This window comes from Gopherus flavomarginatus, chromosome 5, assembly GCF_025201925.1.
Source record: "Gopherus flavomarginatus isolate rGopFla2 chromosome 5, rGopFla2.mat.asm, whole genome shotgun sequence".
Taxonomy (NCBI): Eukaryota; Metazoa; Chordata; order Testudines; family Testudinidae; genus Gopherus; species Gopherus flavomarginatus.
The window spans coordinates 117,725,333-117,746,349 of NC_066621.1; the positions used below are offsets into that span (position 1 = coordinate 117,725,333).

The 21,017-nt window shown below is 47.5% G+C and overlaps 1 protein-coding gene across 8 annotated transcripts in view; it reads left to right on the plus strand.

Annotated features, from left to right (window-relative positions):
• TTLL5 (tubulin tyrosine ligase like 5) overlaps window positions 1–21,017 on the plus strand; it is a 234,727-nt gene that overhangs the window by 129,260 nt on the left and 84,450 nt on the right. For all 8 annotated transcript variants that reach the window (XM_050955655.1, XM_050955657.1, XM_050955660.1 and 5 more), the window contains one exon: window positions 131–285. In XM_050955655.1, coding sequence (XP_050811612.1) covers window positions 131–285 — 155 coding nt within the window. The remainder of the gene's footprint in view (window positions 1–130; window positions 286–21,017) is intronic.

Consider the following 21,017-nt stretch of genomic DNA (forward strand, 5'->3'; position numbering starts at 1 on the left):
GCCCTGTCTACAGGTGTCTTTCTTCCATTATCAGACTGTCTAGCCAATGGTTTGTATCTTTCTCCGAGCCACCAGCAGTTACTTTCTTGGGTCTTTGTAGTGTCTGATGTATTTTCGTCTGTCTTTTTAGTTAACAAACCTGAACATGGCAAGCGGAGCTGTAAGCAGAGGGAGCACAGCCTTCCCTCTCAGCCACCGGTCAGCACTTAACACAGGAGGGTCAATGTGGGCTGTTCAGCCAGATACTTCCACAACTGACAGCAAGCCTACCTCCTCAGCAGTCAGGTAAGTTAATCCGGCTGCTTCTGGCTTTTTAAGAGAGATGGATGTAGTGCACAAGGGCCAGGAGCTTGTTCACTTTCCTCATTAGCTTCTTGCTCAGGAAATCTTTTTTCCAGCTGTAAAGAAACACAGTTCCCAGCATCTCCCAGTTCCGTCAGAAACACAGCCCGTGAAAATAGCCCTTGGTCCCAGGTGGTGGCAGCAGGACCGCTGACAGCGGGTTCGGGCCCCGATGAAAAAATTTTTTCGGGCCCCCCAGCAAGGGCGGACCAGCTAAACAAGGCCTACGAAACCAGCCCCGGGCCCCCTTCCAGACCACCGGGTCCCGGTAATTTGTACCAGCTTCCGCACCCCTCGTCAGCCCTGGGTGGCAGGGCCATGGTGAAGGGAGGAAGAGGGGCTGGGCAGGTTGGATGATTAGGGGACATCTCTCTAAGTAGTTTCCCTCCAAGCACTTATCCAGGGCACATTTTCCTACCTGATGGCACAGAAAACTCCATCAGGGCCTGAGTTTGGTTAGGCTTTTCCCTGGATGCAAAGCTGGCGGGGAGGTTGAAGACAAAGGAATAATCAGCAGAGACCTTCTTTCATGGGAGTCTCCCTTTCAGTAGTTTCCTTCTGCTCTTTCCTCATTTTTTCTAATCAAATGAGAGCATAGGAATTTGTATTAGTGGTTAATATACCCCTCAGACTCTGAACAGAGGACTTTATGTGATTCTGATGGAGATAACTGCCCAAGGGTGGGAGAGGGAGGATGTGTCCAAAGGATTCTGAATGGGGCTTTGGCTGGCGTTACTGAGGCTAGGAGCTAAGTAGGGCTGCTGTTTTGTACAAGATTGAGTACAGGACTAGGATCTCCTGAATTCTATTCCTTGTTCAGCCCCGACTACCTATAGGAAAGTTGCTTCTCTTCCTCCCTTTCTGCCTCAGTTTCTGCTTTGTAAAATAGGGATAAGGAGCCTAACCCTCTAAAGTGCTTGAGTTCTATGGATTGAAAGTGCCACATTAAGTGCAAATAATTAGTAATGCTTGTTATTAAAAGCAGGAAAGCTGCTGGATGGTGGCTGATAAAACTTGAGGGGCACAGGGGGAAGGAGTGTGCTCTGGGTGGTCCCCCCAAATGGACCCTGCAACAGGAGGATTGAAATCTGTACTGGAAAGCTCAGGCTAAGCGGCTCTTGTTTCACCAGTCAGTGCCTTTCCCCCTGCCTGCAGAAGAGGAATGTGAGAAATGAATTCCTGGCCTGTGCCTGCCCTAGTACAGTGTTTGCCTTGGGGTGTAGAATTATTGAGAGAGGCAGCAATTCTGTTCTTGGAACCCAGCCAAGGGAATTATTACCTAATCCAAATAAAGAACCTATCCAACAGGTGTACAGCCTCCTTCCTCTCCTGTGTAGCCTCCGAGAGCAGTAGAGTGCAGGCAACCCTGTATTTCTTCCATCTCCTCCTCCACACTGACTGTACCAATAGGAATGGGCCCCAGGTTTAACAGGGCAAAGGGCTACTCAGTAGGACTCTTCCTTCCTTTGCAGATCTCTGCTGTAGGCCTCATGATCATGGTATCACTCTGAATCAGTTTCGCTGTTAGAGGCTGCACGTGCATAGCTGCAGATCTGACAATCCATCCATGGTTATAAAATCTCCACCCCCATAATGCCCTGCTCTGTTCTGGCACAAGCAGCCCCAGAACTATTGCCTCACTCCAGTTGTGTAGTTTAGTGCCTGTAAGTATTTTATATATAAATATATTTTATATATATATATATATATATATATATATATATATATTATATATATATATATCTATATATATATATATTATATATATAAAAATTTATTTATTTTATATGTAAAACCCTCCAAATAATTCATACCGTAGTGCCTTGCCAGTGGTAGTCATGATGCCTTACAATGCCTGCGAGTGGTACATTCCCTCAAAGAGTGTTTGACCTGTGGTGCCTTTATCTCCAGAGCACACAGCAAGCAGAAGAGATGTCTCGAGACTCTTCATTTGGAGGGGGGTGTCTTGTCTGTATGGCTGCCTGCATCAAAAGGCCAGAATAATGGAAGCCAAAACCTTTAGAGCTGCCTACAAATTAAAAGGGGAATTTCTGAGAGCTGCTGGACAATTCAGAGTGCAGAGTTCTGAGTACTGTTATCCACTGCTCTGAAGAGAGACTTGGAGTCATTGGAACTCTCTCTGAAGAAGAGGTCTTGAAGGACTACTCCAGAATCAAAGCGTATGGAGTTGACCATACCGTTGTTCAGAGAAATCTTAGAAATGTAGGACTGGAAGGGACCTCAAGAGGTCATCAAGTCCATACCCCTTCTATGCTGGGGCCGGACCAAGTAAACCCAGACAGATACTGTCTAACCTGTTCTTAAAAACATCCATTGTTGAGGATTTCATAACCTTCCTTGGAAGCCTATTCCAGTGCTTAACTATCCTTATAGTTAGAAAGTTTTTCCTAATATCTAATCTAAATCTCTTTTTCAGCAAATTAAGATTACTTCTTGTCCAGCCCTTGGTGCACATGAAGAACAACTCATCATTGTTCTCTTTATAGCATCCCTTAACATATTTGTATACTATTATCAGGTCCATCTTCAGTTGTCTTTTCTCAAGACTGAACACCCAGTTTTTTTAACTTTTCCTCATAGATCAGGTTTTTTAAACCTTATGTCACTTTTGTTGCTCTCCTCTGGATTCTCCAGTTTGTCCGCATCTTTCTGAAAGGGTAGTGCCGAGAACTGAACACAGTACTCCAGCTGAGGCCTCACCTCTGCCGAATAGAACAGAACAATTACCTCCCATGTCTTACATATGAGACTCCTGTTAATACACTGAAGAATAATAGCCCTTTTTACAACTGCATCATGTTATTGACTCCTGTTTAACTTGTGATCCACTATAATCCTCATATCCTTTTCAGCAGTATTACTGCCCAGCCAGTTATTCCTCATTTTGTAATTGTGCATTTGATTTTTCTTAAGTGTAGCACTTTGCAGTTATCTTTACTGAATTTCATCTTATTGATTACAGACCAGTTCTCCAATATGTCAAGGTCATTTTGAATTCTAATCCTGTCCTCCAAAGTGCTTGCAACATCTCTTAGCTTAGTGTCATCCACAAACTTTATAAGCATTCTCTCCGCTCCATTATCCAAGTCATTCATCAGAACATTGAATGGTATCTGACCCAAGAGAGACTCCTGTAAGACTCCCGTAGATGTGTTCTCCCAGTTTGATGGTGAGTCATTGATAACTACTCCTGACTACAGTTTTTCAGCCAGTTTGAGAGTAATTTCATCTAGACCACATTTCCCTAGTTTGCTTATGAGACTGCCTTATGGGACAGTGTTAAAAGCTTTATTAAAGTCAAGATATATCATGTCTACTGCTTCTCCCTATCCACAAGTCCAGTAATCTTGTCAAAGGAGGAAATGTAGGTTGATTTGTCATGATTTGTTCTTGTCAAGTCCATGTTGGCTATTCCTTATTACCCTATTACCCTCTAGGTTATATTCTTGTATTGTCAATGAATAAGCAACCTTGCAGCAATTGTCAAAGGAAAAGCTGGAAGTTTTTGGAAGTGGTTGACAAAATTGGTCCCAGGAATTCCCTAATCTTTAAAGGCATGAGAGGAGTGGCTTTGATTCTTGGTATCCAGGAGGCACTTGTACCTTTTGTTATGAGGAAGGGGGATGCATCTTCTCTTTTCCCATTTTGGGTAGGATCTAAAATTATTTAAATTTTGGAGATGTGGGGTTTTAAATTACTGTTTTCTTTCCCAGCAATCTTTGACAGCAACTGGCTGCCTCCCTGAATCCTCACCCCGCCCCCCCCAATCTCTCTTACTACACCCAAAAATGACAGATAAGCACAATACGTTCTTGAGAGACAGAGTGGATGCCAGCAATAGGCAAGCTAAGCACAGGGGGAATCAGCTCAGAGTTAATGAAGGATTATAAAAACAAGGACAATCTTCAACTGGATCCTGAGAAGAATTAAAATATGATGAAACTAGGGGCTCTAGTGGTGATGGGAGGAAAGGCAGGTAATGGGGCTGTGTTGCTGTGTACAGATGACTGAGGTAGTAGCATTCTACATAGACTGGTGTAATGAGCTGAGATTTGGGGAATCCAAAGTATTAAGGCAAGATATGATGACAACCTGCATGGGGATTGAAGCAGGGTTGGGGTCAAGTTGGCTTGGGCAGCATCGCAGAGGCAGGGCAGAGGCAGCAACAGGGAGCCATGGGGTAGAGTTTGCTATAGGGTGGCTTCTAGTTATGAGAAAAGGGAGGAGGAGCCAAGGGCAGAGATTTGGGGTGGGGGCAGAGGCTGTTTTTTTGTCATCTGAGACCTGCTCTTTCCTGTATCCCTGTGTCTCGAGGATGAATGTGGAGTTGCTGTCTTTGAGCTCCTTGCTTTAGGTGCCCCACAGTCCTGTGTGAGGAGTGGACAACTTCCCCACTGCCCCATGCCCTGTTTTGCCACATGAGCAGGGCCTAACTGTTTTCACACAAACTGGATGCAGGCTAACTTGAAGGCTGAGAAGCCTGAACTGCAGTGATCCCTCCCAGAGGAAATGTAGGGCAAGAGCAGCAGCTACTGAGTGCTACACAATAGTCCCTCAGTTCAGCCTTAGCAAACTCTACACTGACCTTCGCACCTCCCTGGTGAGGCAGCACACAAGTGCCAGAACAGGAGCAGCCAAGCCTACTGACTCCAGCACTGCATCATCTTAGCCACCTGTCTGTCGAGTTCCCCTGACCCTGTCTGTGCCTTTCCCTTTCCTGGTCTCCTCCCACCCCCTCTCTGAGGGCCAGAGTAACAATGGGCTGTCTCTCTGCATTGCACAGCACAATCTATCTGCTTCGCACTGCAGTTCCCACACAATTCCCTTTTTTTACACCCCAATCTCTCCACCTCCACCTCCATGTGCTTCCCTCTTGTTCCTGCCAGTAGCAGGTTGTGCTACCTCATGCCTAGGGTGGGGAAGGAAGAATCTTTAGCAGAAGGTAAATCTGGCGCAGGTTATCCTGGTGCTGCTGTCTGTGATTTACCATCTGTGAAGTCATTGGGAGTGGCCCCAGCTCAGTGTCCTCTGTGGATGACTTTGTCTTGCTGCCTGCAATGGCCAGCACTGTGTTAGGAATAATATCTCATAGAAAAAACAACAAGGAGTCCTTGTGGCGCCTTAGAGACTAACAAATTTATTTGGGCATAAGCTTTCGTGGGCTAGAACCCACTTCATTGGATGCATGAAGTGAAAAATACGGGAGCACTATCTACCAATGTGATATATGCCATCATGTGCCACCAATGCCCCTCTGCCATGTACATTGGCCAAACTGGACAATCTCTGCGCAAAAGAATAAATGGACATAAATCTGGCATCAGGAATCATAACTTTCAAAAACCAGTAGGAGATCACTTCAATCTCTCTGGTCACTCAATAACAGACCTAAAAGTGGCAATTCTTCAACAACAAAAACTTCAAAATCAGACACCAATGTGAAGTTGCAGAACTGGAATTAATTTGCAAACTGGATGCCATCAGATTAGGCCTGAATAAAGACTGGGAGTGGTTGGGTCATTATAAAACCTAAATTTAATTTCCCCAATACTAATTTCTCCCTACTGTTCCTCACACTTTTTTGTCTACTGTCTGTAATGGGCCACTCTCTTACCACTTCAAAGGTTATTTTTCCTCCCTTGATATCCTGCTGTTAATTGATTTATCTCGTTAGATTGACCTGACACTTGGTAAAGCAACCCCCATCCTTTCATGTATTTATATCTGCTCCTGTATTTTTCACTTCATGCATCCGATGAAGTGGGTTCTAGCCCACGAAAGCTTGTGCCCAAATAAATTTGTTAGGCTCTAAGGTGCCACAAGGACTCCTCGTTGTTTTTGCTGATACAGACTAACACGACTACCACTCTGAAACCTATCTCATAGAAGAGTCCCTATCAGACAGATAAATGTCTTATATTAGGACAGGCACATTCCTGTAGAATCACAGGAATGTAGGGATAGAAGGGACCTCAAGAGGTCAAGGTCCACCACTTGCATCAAGGTAGCCCTTGAGCTCTGATCCCACTAGAGGCCTCTCTGTCTTGAAGACTTGGATCAATTAACTTTATTGACTGAGGGAGATTAGAAGTGGATGGTAGTTACAGTTTGTTACTGGGCTCCTGCTAGCTTCCCCTTGGCAGTACCCTGGCACCTCAGCCCTCGGCTGTGACATTGGAAGAGCAGTGTGTGTCTGAGAAACCTAGATTTTTGAACTGAACTTTCACCTTCTGTTCTCACCACACTAGGTTGGGGGGATACTGTCTGGGCATGTGTAAACTAGAGGCAGGATGAGTTTAAGTTGGTACGTGGAGCTGCTCCATCCCTACACTCACCCATATCTTGTCCTGCCCCCATGCACACTGATGACAACCTAACTGTGGGAGCAAATCAGGTTAGTCAAACATGGAGATGCATGACCAGCCTTGATAGTTTGTATATTGGATAAATCACACTAGATAAGCCTGTGATGGTAGGTCCTATTATTTGCCAGCCTACTCTGAGCCTCAGCATCATGGGTTGGCACCATCTTGAAGGAACCCTGCTTCCCACAGCCTAGGTCTTGTCTGTCTGTCTGGAGCCTCTGGGAGAGGAAAGGAAGAAAGCTCATGACTTGCCCAGACAGTCTGAGGCCTGGCCCTGCAGCCTCGGCCCCTCAGACGTTGTTTGAATCGGACTTGGCTGGCAGCTGCTGTGCTGTTACTTTTCCGAGGTAATAAATGAGATTAATCTCAGGACCCTTTCCAGAGGCAAAGGGGGTTTTGGGCCGAGTGCAGTGAGCATATAGGAGCCAGTGCTGGGGCTGTGAGCTGGAGGCAAGAGGTGGGGTTTCACAGCAGGGCAGAGTGGCGCACAAGTCAGCTTGTGTGAGTGGGGCCTTTACTCTCAGCTGCTTCTGGGAGGGCTTTATAGAATTAGGAACTTGGGAGCCTCTTTCTCTGACTGGCTCTGGTTGAATGAAGAGTTGTCTCCTGTTTACCTTGCTTTCTCTGCTTGGCCCTGAGCAGTTATAGTCCCCTTTTGCAGTCTCGTTTGAGGTAATGTGGTGGGATCTCTTTCAATATGCAGCCTTCACCCCTTTGTGTCTTTCAGTGGAGGTGTTCTCATTCACATGTCCCAGGGCTTAACCCTCCTGGTCACCAAGCTCTAACATGATGGAAGATATCAGGAGGATGTAGTGGGAGATGAAGATTTGCCATCTGCTCACAGTCCCTTCTTACATATTAAGGGCCTAGGCTAGCTCACTTAGTTACCTCCACAAACCATCTTCCACCCATTCTAAACACTGGAACTGCCATCTTGGATCAAACAACTGATCCTTCTCTTTCAGTATCCTGTATGTGGAACGACCAGTACTGATGTTTCAGAGGAAGATACAAGAATCTTGTAATGGGCAATAATAGAATAATTTATCCATAGGGGAAAGTCCTTCCTAATTCCTATCAACTAGTGGTTGGCTTATGTCTGGAAGCAGAATGGGTTAATAGTTCTTACAATATTTTCTGTTCCAACTGTGGACCTCCTCGTTACTCATAAGCGTCTGGTCCTTTATTTGAATCCTGGTAAGAACTTGACTTTAATTATATGCTGTAACAGTGAGTTCCACAGATAAATTATGCATTATGTGAAGGTTTTCTTTTATCAGTTTTTTAAATTGGTTGCCTTTCAATTTCATTGAATGTCCCCTTGTTCTTGTATTATACAAGAGAGTAAATAGGAGTGCTCAGTTTATGTTCTCTATACCTTTCATAGTAATGTCTCTCTCATGCCCACTCTTATTTGTCTTCTCCTAAACTAAACAGTCTCAACTGTTTCAGTATCCATATGGAGGCTTTACAGACCTCTAATTGTTGTCTGACTCTGTTTTTCTATAGCAGTGACTAGAACTGATGACACTACTCCAAGTGAGGACATACCATTGAATTATATAATGACATTATATTTTTCAGCATTATTTTCCATCCCATTGCTTATGCATCCTAACATCTTGTTGGCTTTTTTATCCATTGCTACACACTGAGCTGCCCACAATGATGTCCAGGTCTTTGTCTTTGGTGGTTGCAGTTAATGTAAAACTCAGCAACGTGTATGGACTTTTCATTCTGAAATAGATACATCCTATTTCTCTTACTCCTCCAATCATCTCCTGTCCATGTCTCTCGGCTACCATCGCTGGTTACGTTACTCTGGCTAAGTGGCTAACTTCACAGCTACTGTTGTTTTTTTGCTCCTTCGTATTTAACTTGGCATAGGGGTATTTGAATAGTGCTAGTGTCTGACAGTAGCTGTCTTATAGCTCCTTTCTCTCTTCTTGCTCTGCATGGGTTTTATTCAAATGTCCTATGGGGTTGCAGAAATTGCACATTACAAAGTGGCGTCTGGGTCTCTCTTCTTCCTTCCACATGACTAATCCTCTCCTTCAGTACAATGTGGTGCTTGTAGAGTTAATGTCCTGAGTTCTCATCTGAGTTTCACTGTTGGGGGGGAGCCCAGCTGTTCTGTTTAATGCTCTTGAGGAAGGAGAGGGCTGTAGCATTTGGCATTCAGTGGTTTAATGTCCAGAGCAGCCTTTCGTCCCGGTTGAGTGCTGAAAGGGTTACGAGGGAGCCTTGGCTGTTTCTTTGAGCGATTTGGAAAGGACGGGCCTCAGACAGCTTGGCAGGAACCTGGGTCCTGTTTTTTCCAGCCCAGCCCTTCCTTCTGCATGGAGCTGTCAGGGAATCCCACGAATGTCTGGCTTCTCCCCCGTCCTCTGGGTTGTTTGTTTTTCCCCCAGCAGTATTTTTATCCATCCTTGGCTCTTCCCCACACAGGGACCTGGAGTCTTGTATGTTGCTCAGCCTTGCAGGTAGTAAGATGGGAACGAAAGCCATGCTGCTGTGCTATAGCTGGTGGAATTAATTTGGAGCTAATTTGAGCTGTGAAAGTGAGAAATGTACCGGGAAGTTTTGCAGAGGAGAGTCCTTTCTGCATCACTTTCAGGGCAGAACCACCTAGCTCAAAAACAAAAATATTCAGGGGCTCATCTCTGAACTGTGCCATTCCTACAGGTCAAAAAGAGGCACTGAAATATTAGAGCTGAATTTTCTGCATTTCCCCACCCTTTTGTAGAAATGGAGACACCTCTCTATAGCCTAGGCTTGGAGGGCTGAGGCAGGTCAGCTACTTTCCCTCTGTTGGCCTGAAACTCTCCAGGACTGTCCTGAGATTAAATTCAGTGTGAACATTTTGGAGATTTCCAGATCTGCACTGTCTCAAGAAAGAATGAGGGAGCCTCCTGGGGAAAGGAACAGATGGCTCAGTGCTGAGTGTGTTTGAAATGCAAGAGAAGGGGGTTCAGTTACGGCAGGAGACAGACGTATGAGCAGCTATGCCCAAGACCCCCAGTGTTTTACAGATGGAAATGTAGTTGAAGATGGATTGAGATAGGATTGTCTTCAGTCTCCCAGCAAATATCTCTCTCAGGAAAATGTGGAGAATCCAGAGTTCTATGTAGGGTGGCACAATATAAGTCAGCCCTCATGAGGGACAGTCCCCTCGTAACTATCCCTAAAGTCAGCTGTGAATGAAGCTGGACAGAGGGGCCCTGGAGTCTGGCTGAGATGAGTGGAGAGATCTTATCCAAATAGGACTTCAGTAACCAAGCAAGAGTGCTGCCATATCAGGAGGTAGCTCAAAGGGCCTCTAACTCCCCTAACTGAGGGAAATCCCCCCTTCCCATCAGGCCTCTCCTCTGGGCTACCTCCTCTTGGACAGTGAAGTTTCCACCACAGCCTGACTGTTAAGCCAGTTCATGCTCACATTTTCCATCCAGCCCAGGGTCATGCTTTGGCTTGGCTTTTCCCAGGATGAGCACGGCATTCACAGTTTGGTGTTTTATCCTGTGATATAAACAAGAATCCCCTGCCAAAAGCATGAATTGTAGAAAGAAACATTTCCTGTCCCTGAAAGCCCCTGCCCCTGCTTTGTGAGGGTTCCCCCAGAGCCCTGCACCAGGGAATCAGGCTTTGCTGCTTTACTTTCCCAAGTGCTTCATGTCCAGGGGAGTTTTGCAGCTGATGCTGGAGTTTGTGAGTTGTATGATGTTGGCACCATGACAGCCTGTTATTCTCCAGGGCTTCTCTGGGCTGCAGGTATCAATCAGCAGCTGTTTGTGAGCCATGCAAGGCTTCAGCATTTAACAAAAACCTCTTTTAAAAAGGTGGGGGGGACTTAAAAAAAAAAAAGCCAGGGAGTATTTCAGTTTTCCCAACATGTGGTGACAGCTTCGCTAATAGACCATCTTCAGAAAGCTGTTGGCCCAAGCTCGTGAAGCCTAAGCATGCTGTGTAATATGGGGGAGATACAAAGGCTGGCACCCTCCTCAGACAGCCAGGGTTTTTTTAGGGAATGTTAAGAGTTGTTATGGTTAGTAACACTGGTGTTAAATACTGTTTTCAGTATTTCCCAGGTAGTTTCTGGTGCTATCTTGAAACTAAGAATAGATGGCCACTTTGCGCAAAGTGCAAGGGGCCAGGGTATTTAGGCAGTGGGTAGAGCGAGGAATCTAGTGAGGCCAAGTGACTTGGGCTGTATGCCAAATGGCTTGGGTGGTCTGCCAAGGGCCCATTAAGGTGACTTTGATATAGTGTGGAAGCAGCATAGTCCCTGTAATGTGTCAGGGATAGGGTAAGGATAGTGGGGATTATTGGTCTCTAGAACTCCACATTAAGTGCAGATAGCTCTGTGATACTAGTCCCACACAACTGTGGATTCATGAAAGCAAGGTGTGAGGTTAAGTTGAGGTGTTACAATTTCCACTCATCATTGCACTGGATTCACAGAACTTGAATTAATAATCTTTTTGCCCTCTGCAAAGGGCAAGCCAAGCTGGCAGATGCCATGCTGGCCAAACTGCTACATGTCTACTGAAGTTCAAGAACTGTAGTTAAGCAGCTTAGGATATGTCTACACTACAGATGCTACAGTGGCACAGCTACGGCACTATAGTGTCACTGGAGTGCCGTCAGTGTTAACATTTGTTACAGCGACAGAAGGGGTTTTTCTGTCACTGTAGTTAATCTGCCTCCTCAAGAGGCAGTAGCTAGGTTGATGCTGGACTTCTTCCGTTGACCTAGTGGTGTCTATAGCAGAGATTAGGTTGGTTTAAATATATCTCTCAGGAGTGTGAATTTTTCACATCCCTGAGCAACATACCTAGATTGCTAAGATTTAGGTGTAGATTCAGGCCTAAATAACAGTGGCTACAACACAATGAAGTTCAACATTCTTGAGGGAGGAATTGTACCAGATACTAGCCCTGTGACATTGACCTTTAGAAAGGGGAATTTTTAGAATGAGAGAGCTGCTGAACACATTACAGAGTTAGCGTTAGCTGCTAATGTTGCATGGCTTTTATAGTTGAATCTGTTCTCTTATCTGGCTCAGTAGCAATCTTCTCCTGTCCTCTCCAACTCTTGCCATCTGACATGGTGGATCTAAATAGAAAGGGGGGTTTAAAAAGTTCATATCTGGCAATACATAGATGTAATTGATTGATTGTGATGTTCAGAATCTGGGTGAGGGTCACCACTTGGAGTAGGGGCATGGCTTATGTGGCCTTTACCCCCAGTACTCATAGAGAGCAGGAGTCTCTGCATAGTTTCCTGCTTCTGGAAAAACCTTTGCAGGCTAATTTGCCTCTCTGTGATGAGTGCAGCATGTCTGAGCTATGAACATCTTCAAAGCTGGCAATGAAGGTTGCTTCAAAACCCATCTGTGAGACTTCCTGGTCTCTAGAATATCTGAGGAGAAGACCGCTTCATGTGTGGACTAATCTACTTCCTCCTTAATATAGAGAATAAAGGGGAAGAAGAGCAAGAGGAGACATGTCTGCTCCCTTTCATTTCATTCAGGATCCTAAAAGAAATTGAAGATGCTCAGGTTTGAACATGGATCAACTTTGAAGGACTCGTTGGAGTCACTGGAGGTTGGTGCAGGTGATGTCTGTGCTTTAATTGTCTTGAGGACTGAGGACAAATCTTGAGAAATGCACATTCACTCTGATGGAGACTTGGAGTTCATAGGAGCTGTTTGAGATTCCAAGTCCTCAACTAATCAAACAGATATCAAGAGATTCAGAGATCATTCACCTTTGAGATTTCACGTGTGAAACAGTTTAAAATGGGTGAGAGTCTTTGGCTTGTGCTATACAGGACAACAGGTGAGTCATAATGGGCTCTTCATATCTAAACTAATTTGTGAATAAGGATCTTTCTGAAATTTATGACTTCTTGCCCCTATGACACCATTTGCTGGACTTAAAATGAGACATTTGCAGTGCTGGTTAAAGACAACGTACTAGTAGTAGCATGATTACTTGGTTTCCTCTGGCTGTCTCTGGAAAGGTGTAGGATAGCGGTGGGCAACGTGCTGGCTACCACTTACCACAGCTCCCATTGGCCAGAAACTAGGAGCTGCGGGGGGCCAGGGCTGCAGATGGTCAGCGTCAGCAAAATGTCTTGGGGTCTACAATCAGATCACCCTGATGGGCTGCAAGCGAGCCGCAGGTTGCCCACCACTGGTCTAGGACTATCTGTTGTGTTGGGCAAAACCTATATATACAGTACAGTAGAACTTCTGAGTTACGATCACCAGAGTTACAAACTGACCAGTCAACCACACACCTCAGCTGGAGCTGGAAGTACACAATCAGGCAGCAGCAGAGACAAAAAAAAAAAAAAAAAAAGCAAATACAGTATAGTACTGTTAAATGTAAACTATTTAAAAAAAAAAAAAGGGAAAGCAGCATTTTTTCTTCGGCATAGTAAAGTTCCAAAGTGTTAAGTCACTGTTCAGTTGTATACTATTGAAAGAACTACCATAACATCTTGTTCAAAATTATGAACAACCTCCATTCCTGAGGTGTTCATAACTCTGAGGTTCTACAGTAGAACCTTTCAAAAGTTTACAGCTGAAGCTTGACTTATTACAACTTTGAAACTTTACTATGCAGAAGAAAAATGCTGCTTTTAACCATCTTAATCTTAAATGAAACAAACACAAAAACAATTTCCTTACCTTATCAAATTTTTTTTAAACTTTTCCTTTATTTTTTTAGTAGTTTACATTTAACACAGTATTGTACTGTACAGTATTTGGTTTTTTTTGTCTCTGCTGCCTGATTGCATACTTCCATTTCCAAATGAAGTGTGTGGTTGACCGGTCAGTTCGTATTTCTGGTGTTCGTAACTCTGAGGTTTTACTGTATGTGCTATGCATTGGGTGGAGTTTCACGCAGTCTTTCTATCAGCTCTGATAGTAACATGCTTTGAGCACTGGTTGGGGAGTTCAGTTTGGCCATCTCACAATTGAGACTCTTTTGGCTCCTCTGATTTCCAATCTGTGCATAATTTGTTGGAGCTGAGAGTGATTTGAATGTCCTTTGAAAGCTCTCCTCCCCCAGTCAGGAATGAATTGGCCAGCAGTGACAAAGCCACGTATTAGGTGACCTGGTGCAGAGAATTTACTTTTTATTCACTGTTGGGAAAGGTGTATTTAGCAGATCTAATCACAAGCACTTCAAATTCTCAGAGAGAGAGTACTTAGCTAGGGGGAGGGATAGCTCAGTGGTTTGAGCATTGGCCTGCTAAACCCAGGGTTGTGAGTTCAGTCCTTGAGAGGGCCAGTTAGCGTTCTGGGGCAAAATCAGTACTTGGTCCTGCTAATGATGGCAGGGGGCTGGACTCAGTGACCTTTCAGGGTCCCTTCCAGTTCTACAAGATAGGCATAACAGATGATTTCAACTGGAAGTACACAACCCCATGCAAGTGGTTTCTTCAAGGACTCTGATCACCTCATTCTCTTTTACAGATGAAGTGCACTATAAATAGACCCATTTGTAATGGCAGAAGGTGCAGTATCTTCTTTATGTTCCAGGAGAGGGTGAGATCTGGCTCACTGATAGATGCTTTCCTCCTAGACCTGAGTCAAGAGTTCCTGTATGCATTCTTTTCCATCTGTTTCCAAAAGTCATCAGAAAAGCTCTGTCACATTTGACCTATCTGCTATTAATAGCTCCAACTTGACGTCATCAGTTGGAGTTTTCAAATCACCTGACCATAATATCAAACCCTTTCCTATTATAAATTTGCAGTTGGGTTCTCCATCTAAATCAGAAATTGCTGATTGTATGTGCAAGAACTTGTTGATCACTGATGGTTTTTACTGCTCTCCGTAAGTTCAACTTATCTGTCTTCAGCCTTCAGGAAAGATCTATGGCTTAAAGTGGAAGAGGTATTCAGTGAGTATCTCTTGGCAGGGTAACACTCCATTACTATCCAATTTTTTTAAAATTTTGGATTATTTGGCTCTATCTCCAGCAGTTTGGATTTTTGTTTACTGTTTGTCCATCTGATAGTCATTTCAACTTTTCTTTCTTTCTTTCTTTCAAGGATCTTCTTTCTTTGCACATTCCTTTTTGAAAAGGCTTTTGTAAGGTCTGAGTCATTTTTCCAATTGTTTGTGAAACTCCATCTTCCTGCCACTAGATTACATAGCTTAAATATGAAAAGGACCTGTAGAAGTTATTTAAAGAGAACTAAACATATACACAAATCTCTTTGATTATGAAGCATAAGAGGGATAAGTCATGGATCAGTTTTCAGAGTAGCAGCCATGTTAGTTTGTTTCCGCAAAAAGAACGGGAGTACTTGTGGCATCTTAGAGACTAACAAATTTATTTCAGCATAAGCTTTCATGGGCTACAGTTCACTTTTTCGGATGCATCTGAAGAAGTGAGCTGTAGCCCACGAAAGCTCATGGATCAGTATTGACGTCACACTCCTCATCAGTACTCAGACAAAACCAGGGAAGCTAGTGATCCAACCCACGGACCAAATTTGGTGATGAATCCTAGTCATATGCAACCTGAGGCATTTTACACGTACACTAAGAAAAAGAAGTCATGGAGTAGGCAGCAGTGTAATATGGGGGTCTTTATCTGTTAGTTCTGCTTGAGACGTGTTGGGGAGCTATACCAACCTGGCTCCATTTACCTCCCCATCCTCCCGTATGCCATCACGCCCAACTCTGCATTTGTGAAGTTCTTGTCAAGGACTGACCTCACTTCCAGCTGGGTCTTCAGTAGTCTGTCTTTAGGATAATGGGGAAGCGGAAGTTCTGTAGTTCCTATACAGGCTAATCAGCTCTAGTTCTTCTTCGAGTGCTTGTTCATGTCCATTCCACATTAGGTATATGCGCGCCACGTGCACGAGCGTCAGAAACTTTTCCCTTAGTGGTACCCATCGGGTCGACGGGGCCCCTGCCTGAGCGGTGCCACTGTGCCGTCCATATATACCCCTGCTGGCTCGACCCCCTCCAGTTCCTTCTTACCATCCACAGCGGCGTTGGAGCAACCTCTTGCTCTCCTATGAGAAGCAATCCCTTAGCTTTAGAGTACTTAGCTGCTATCAGTTTGTTAGCATTCTATTGTGTGGACATTTAATAGATTAGGTGCTTGGAGGCTTCCAGCACCCGCCCCAGGCCACAGGGCATACTGCAGGCCCACGGGTTTAAGGCTTGCGCCACGTGCTGCAAGCCTATGCCAGTTAGTGACCCCCACGACTCCTGTCTACGTTGCCTAGGGGAAGCACACCAAACAGAGAGGTGTAAGATTTGCAAGCTGTTTAAGCCTAGAACAAAGAAAGAGAGACTTTCGCTTAAAGCAGTTGTTGATGGGAAGAGCGCTGCAGCCATAGGGCCCAGAGCACCTGACGCCGGCTCCAGCCTCCTCAGTGTGAAGTGCCCCGAAGTTGTCAAGAGACCTGGTGCCAGGCAAGCCGTCGGCCCCAGAGAAAAGTAGGCCCTGGCACCGCTCATCCTCCCTGGTGCAGCCCAAGGCCAAGCCCCACAAAGGACACAGGTGCCATTTAAGAGCCCTGGCACCGGAAAGAGTGGTATGGGCATTGTACTGGCACCACAAGTCCCTCTGAGTCCAGTCCTAAGTGAACTCAGTGAGGACAACAGTCTCAAGGGAGTATTGGATCAGCCCTCCATGCCTGACAACTTTCAGGCAGCGAAGGACCTCATCAGGTTGTCGGTGGTGAGCCCTCTCCCGATCAGGGAGAAGCCTTTGGCACCCAGGCCCGCAGTGCCATTGAGGGGAAAGCTGGCAATGGTGCACCATTCAAGGTCACTGTCCTGGCATCGTTCTTGATGTTGGGACTGGTCGAGTGTCGAGTTTGCCGACTCTGTTACCCCTGATGCAGGGGGAAGCCTTGGTACCAGAGACGAGTCAGCGCACGGGATTAGTGCAAGGGACCCAACGTTCTCTGGCACCCTCCAGAGACCGGCACCAGGAGAAGGCAAGCTGGCCATTGCCAAAGGCTTCCAGAAGTCACTGGTCCTGGTCCAGGTCTCGGGAGCACTGACACCGGTCCCGGTCTCGCGAGCACTGACACTGGTCCCATTCCCAATCGGCAAGAAGCCACTCGTCAATCTCCCACCAGCACAGTTCGACGGCACCGCTGTGGCCTTCGCACTCGGCGTCACCAGAGTCCGGCACTGACTTGGGCCAATACAGTTACCTGCACTGGGCACTGGACGGCAGAGATCACCAGGCCGGGACACTGGCCCTTCAGGACCCCCTGGGCCTACCACCAGTGGCAAGGGGCTCCCTCCAGGGCCAGCTACTCTGTGCACCAGTTCTGGTCCCCGCACCGACGCTCCTCCATGCAGGAAGCCACGGTGTCCAGACCGCCTGCACCATCGCCAAGCGAGAGACCAGAGAAACCAGCACATAATTCGGTGCCGCCCCATGGCCCGAGCTGGATGCCCCTCCTTCGGGAGAAGGGGGACCAAGGGGACCAGCAGGAGGAAGCGGAGCAGCTGCTGACCTCCTCGTCATCCCGGATGAAGTGGTGGCAGGCACAGTGGTATCAGGACCTCCGCTAATAGACCACAGAGCCCACCAAGAGCTGCTGCATAAGGTTGCTCATAATTTGGGGTTACAGGCCAAGGAGACGGTTGAACAGGAGGACCCCATGGTGAACATTCTGAGCACAGAGGGTCCATCCGGAATAGGGCTTCTTCGTATTAAGACCATACAGTCAAACTATAAGACTATATGGCAGACCCCGGCCTCCAGCGCTCCAACAGCCAAAGATGTGGAACGCAAGTACTTCACCTCATCAAAGGGGTATGACTTCTTGTTTTGCCACCCAAGCCCAAGTTCCCTTGTAGTCTCGGCAGTAAATGAGAGAGAGCGCCATGGGCAGCAGGCCCCGGCACCTAAGGCCAAGGAAGCGAAGCACCTGGACTTGTTTGGCAGGAAGGTGTATTCCTCAGAGGGCCTCCAGTTGAGGATTGCTAACCAACAGGTCATCCTCAACAAGTATAACCTCAGCTCCTGGGCAGCAGTGGGGAAGTTTAAGGACAGCCTCCTGCAGGGTTCCCAACAGGAATTTACGGCGCTGGTGGACAAAGGCAAGGCCATAGCGAAGACCTCTCTCCAGGCGTCCTTGAATTCGGCGGATGCGGCAACCAGGACCATCGCATCTGGCATGGTCGTGCAACGCTCGGCGTGGCTGCAGGAGTCAGATCTGCCGCCTGAGGTCCAGAACTCACTCCAGGACCTCCCCTTCGAAGGTTCCGGGCTCTTTTCAGACCAGATGGACTCAAAGCTGCATAGCCTCAAGGACTCGAGGGCCACCCTCAAGTCGCTGGGTATGCACACCCCAGTGACCCAAAGAAAGCCCTTCAAGCCGCAGCCTCTTCCTCAGCATCACTACCAACCTCATCCTAGGCAGGAGCCCTACTGCAGGCAAAATGGGGATAATAGGAGGCAGTCTAATAATAATAATAATAGCTCCAATAGGCCAGGCTGGAGCCAAGGCCAGCATAAGTCTCAGGCAGGCCCTAAACTAGGCTTTTGAAGGTGTGCTCGAGGTCAGCGTACTGGACCAGTCACCGGATTCATCTCCTTGCTTCCTGGACCGCCTGTCCCACTTCTTCCATGCATGGTCCAGTATTATGTTGGACTGCTGGGTGTTACGCACGGTGCAAAGTGGTTACAGGCTGCAGTTCTCCTCTCTGCTTACCTTCCACCCCCCTTCTCTGTCCCTCTTCAGGGACTCTTCTCACGAGCACCTCCTGGAAAAGGAGGTTCACACGCTCCTAGAGGTGAGGGCAGTAGAGTTGGTACCGAAGGACCTAAGAGGGAAAGGGTTCTGCTCCCACTACTTCCTCACTCCCAAGGCCAAAGGAGGCCTTCGACCCATTCTGGACCTGTGAGGGCTCAACAAGTTCCTAGTCAAGGCTCAGTTCCGCATGGTCTCTCTGGGCACCATCATCCCTTCCCTGGATCCGGGGGACTGGTACGCTGCCCTCAGCGTGAAGGATGCGTACTTTCATATTGCCATCCACTCGGCGCATCGCCGATTCCTGCGCTTCACTGTGAACTAAGAACATTACCAGTTCACAGTTCTCCCATTTGGCCTAGCTGCGGCCCCACAGATGTTCACACAATGAATGGCGGTAGTGGTGGCCTTCTTACGGAGGCAGAGGGTTCGCGTTTACCCATCTCTTGATGACTGGCTCCTGGTGTTCCAGTCCAGAGAGGAGGTTTGGTCCCACGTGCAAGTGGCCCTGAGACTATTCCACATGCTGGGGCTCCTGGTCAACATCCCCAAGTCCACCCTCATTCCAACGCAGAGAGTGGAATTCATAGGGGCGGTCCTAGATGCAGTACAGGTAAAGGCGAGCCTCCCAGTATCACAATTGCTGGCCATCCAGCAAGCAGTGAACTCCCTGTGCCAGTTTCCCACTACAATGGCCAGATGCTGCCTGAGGCGGCTGGGCCACGTGGCAGCATGCACACATGTGGTCAAGCATGCCAGACTGAAACTCAGGACACTGTAGGCTTGGCTCACCCGTGTATACCACCCAGGTAGGGACCCCCTGGACTTGGTAGTGACAGCCCCGGGGGGATGAGTTAGACTCCCTGTGGTGGTGGCTGTTCCAGACAGGGGTTTGTGAAGGCATCCCCTTTGCTGCACAATGGCCGGACCTGATGCTTGTGACAGACGCGTCAGACCTCATATGGGGTGCTCACCTAGGAGATCTCAGGACTCAGGGCTTGTGGTTGGGAGCGGAGCAGTCGCTCTATATCAATGTGAAGGAGCTCAGGGCGGTTTGTTTAGCCTGCCAGACCTTTCATGCCACTTTGAGTGGCCACAGCGTGACAGTTCTGATGGACAACATGACCGCTATGTTTTAGATAAACAAGCAGGGCAGAGCCCACTCCTCGCCACTCTGCCACGAGGCTCTCCTCCTCTGGAACTTTTGCATAGCCCACGCCATTCACCTTGAGGTGTCACATCTCCCAAGGGTGCGGAACGAACTGGCCGACCACCTCAGCAGGTCGTACCGCATGCACGAGTGGACGCTCAGAGCGGACGTTGTGTATTCGCTCTTCTGCAAGTGGGGTTTTCCCCAGGTAGACCTGTTTGCAACACCCAGTGCCCGCAGTTCTGCTCATTCCAGGGCTGCAGCCTGGGCTCAATAGCAGATGCATTCGTGATTCTGTGGGGAGGGGAATTGAAATACGCCTTCCCCCACGCCTCCTCTGGTGCACAAAGTCTGCTCAAGGTGCGCAGGAACGGGGCGGCGGTTATCCTCATCGCCCCGGCCTGGCACCACCACACTCCTGGAGCTGTTGGTGGAAGCCCCAGTAACCCTGCCCCTACACCGGGACTTCATCATGCAGGACGGAGGGCAGCAACTCCACCCCGACCTGCAGGACGGAGGGCAGCAACTCCACCCCGACCTGCAATCACTGCATCTGATGGCGTGGAAGCTTTGTGGTTGAACACTTTGGAGAGCCAGTGCTACTTCCCTGTGCAGCAGGTTCTACTTGATAGTAGGAAGCCTTCTACCAGGGCAACTTATCTGGCCAAGTGGAAGAGGTTCTCATGCTGGTGTGGGCCCCAGCTGGTTCCGCCATACCAGGCTCCGGTGCCTACCATTCTAGAGTACCTACTGCATTTCAAGCAGCAGGGGCTGGCCCCGTCCTTGATCAGGGTGCATCTGGCAGCCATCTCCGCCTTCCACCCGGGGTTTTCAGGGGGCTTGGTGTTCTCCCACCCAATAGTGGGGTGGTTCCTTAAAGGACTGGAGAAGGTGTTCCCTTACTCATGCCCCCCCCAGTCCCTCCATGGAGTCTCAACTTAGTTGTCCTTTCTAAGCTCATGGGGCCCCCATTTGAGCCATTTGCCAACTGCTTCCTCCTCCACCTTTCTTGGAAGATGGCATTTCTGGTGGCCATTACCTCAGCCAGAAGGGTATCTGAGCTGAGGGCATCTGAGCTGAGGGCACTCACCTCAGAGCCGGCATATACAGTATTTCATAAAGGCAAGGTGCAGCTTCGCCCACACCTCAAGTTCCTCCCAAAGGTGTTCTCACAGTTCCATCTGGGCCAGGACATTTGTCTGCTGGTGTTTTTCCCCAAACCCCCTGCGAACCCGAGTCACCGCAGCCTGCACACCATGGATGTCCGTCAAGCATTGGCGTTCTGCTTGGAGCACACCAAACCCTTTCGTAAATCCACACAGCTGTTCTTGGCGGAAAGGATGAGAGGCCTGGTGTCGACGCAGCAGATCTCCTCCTGGATTACAGAC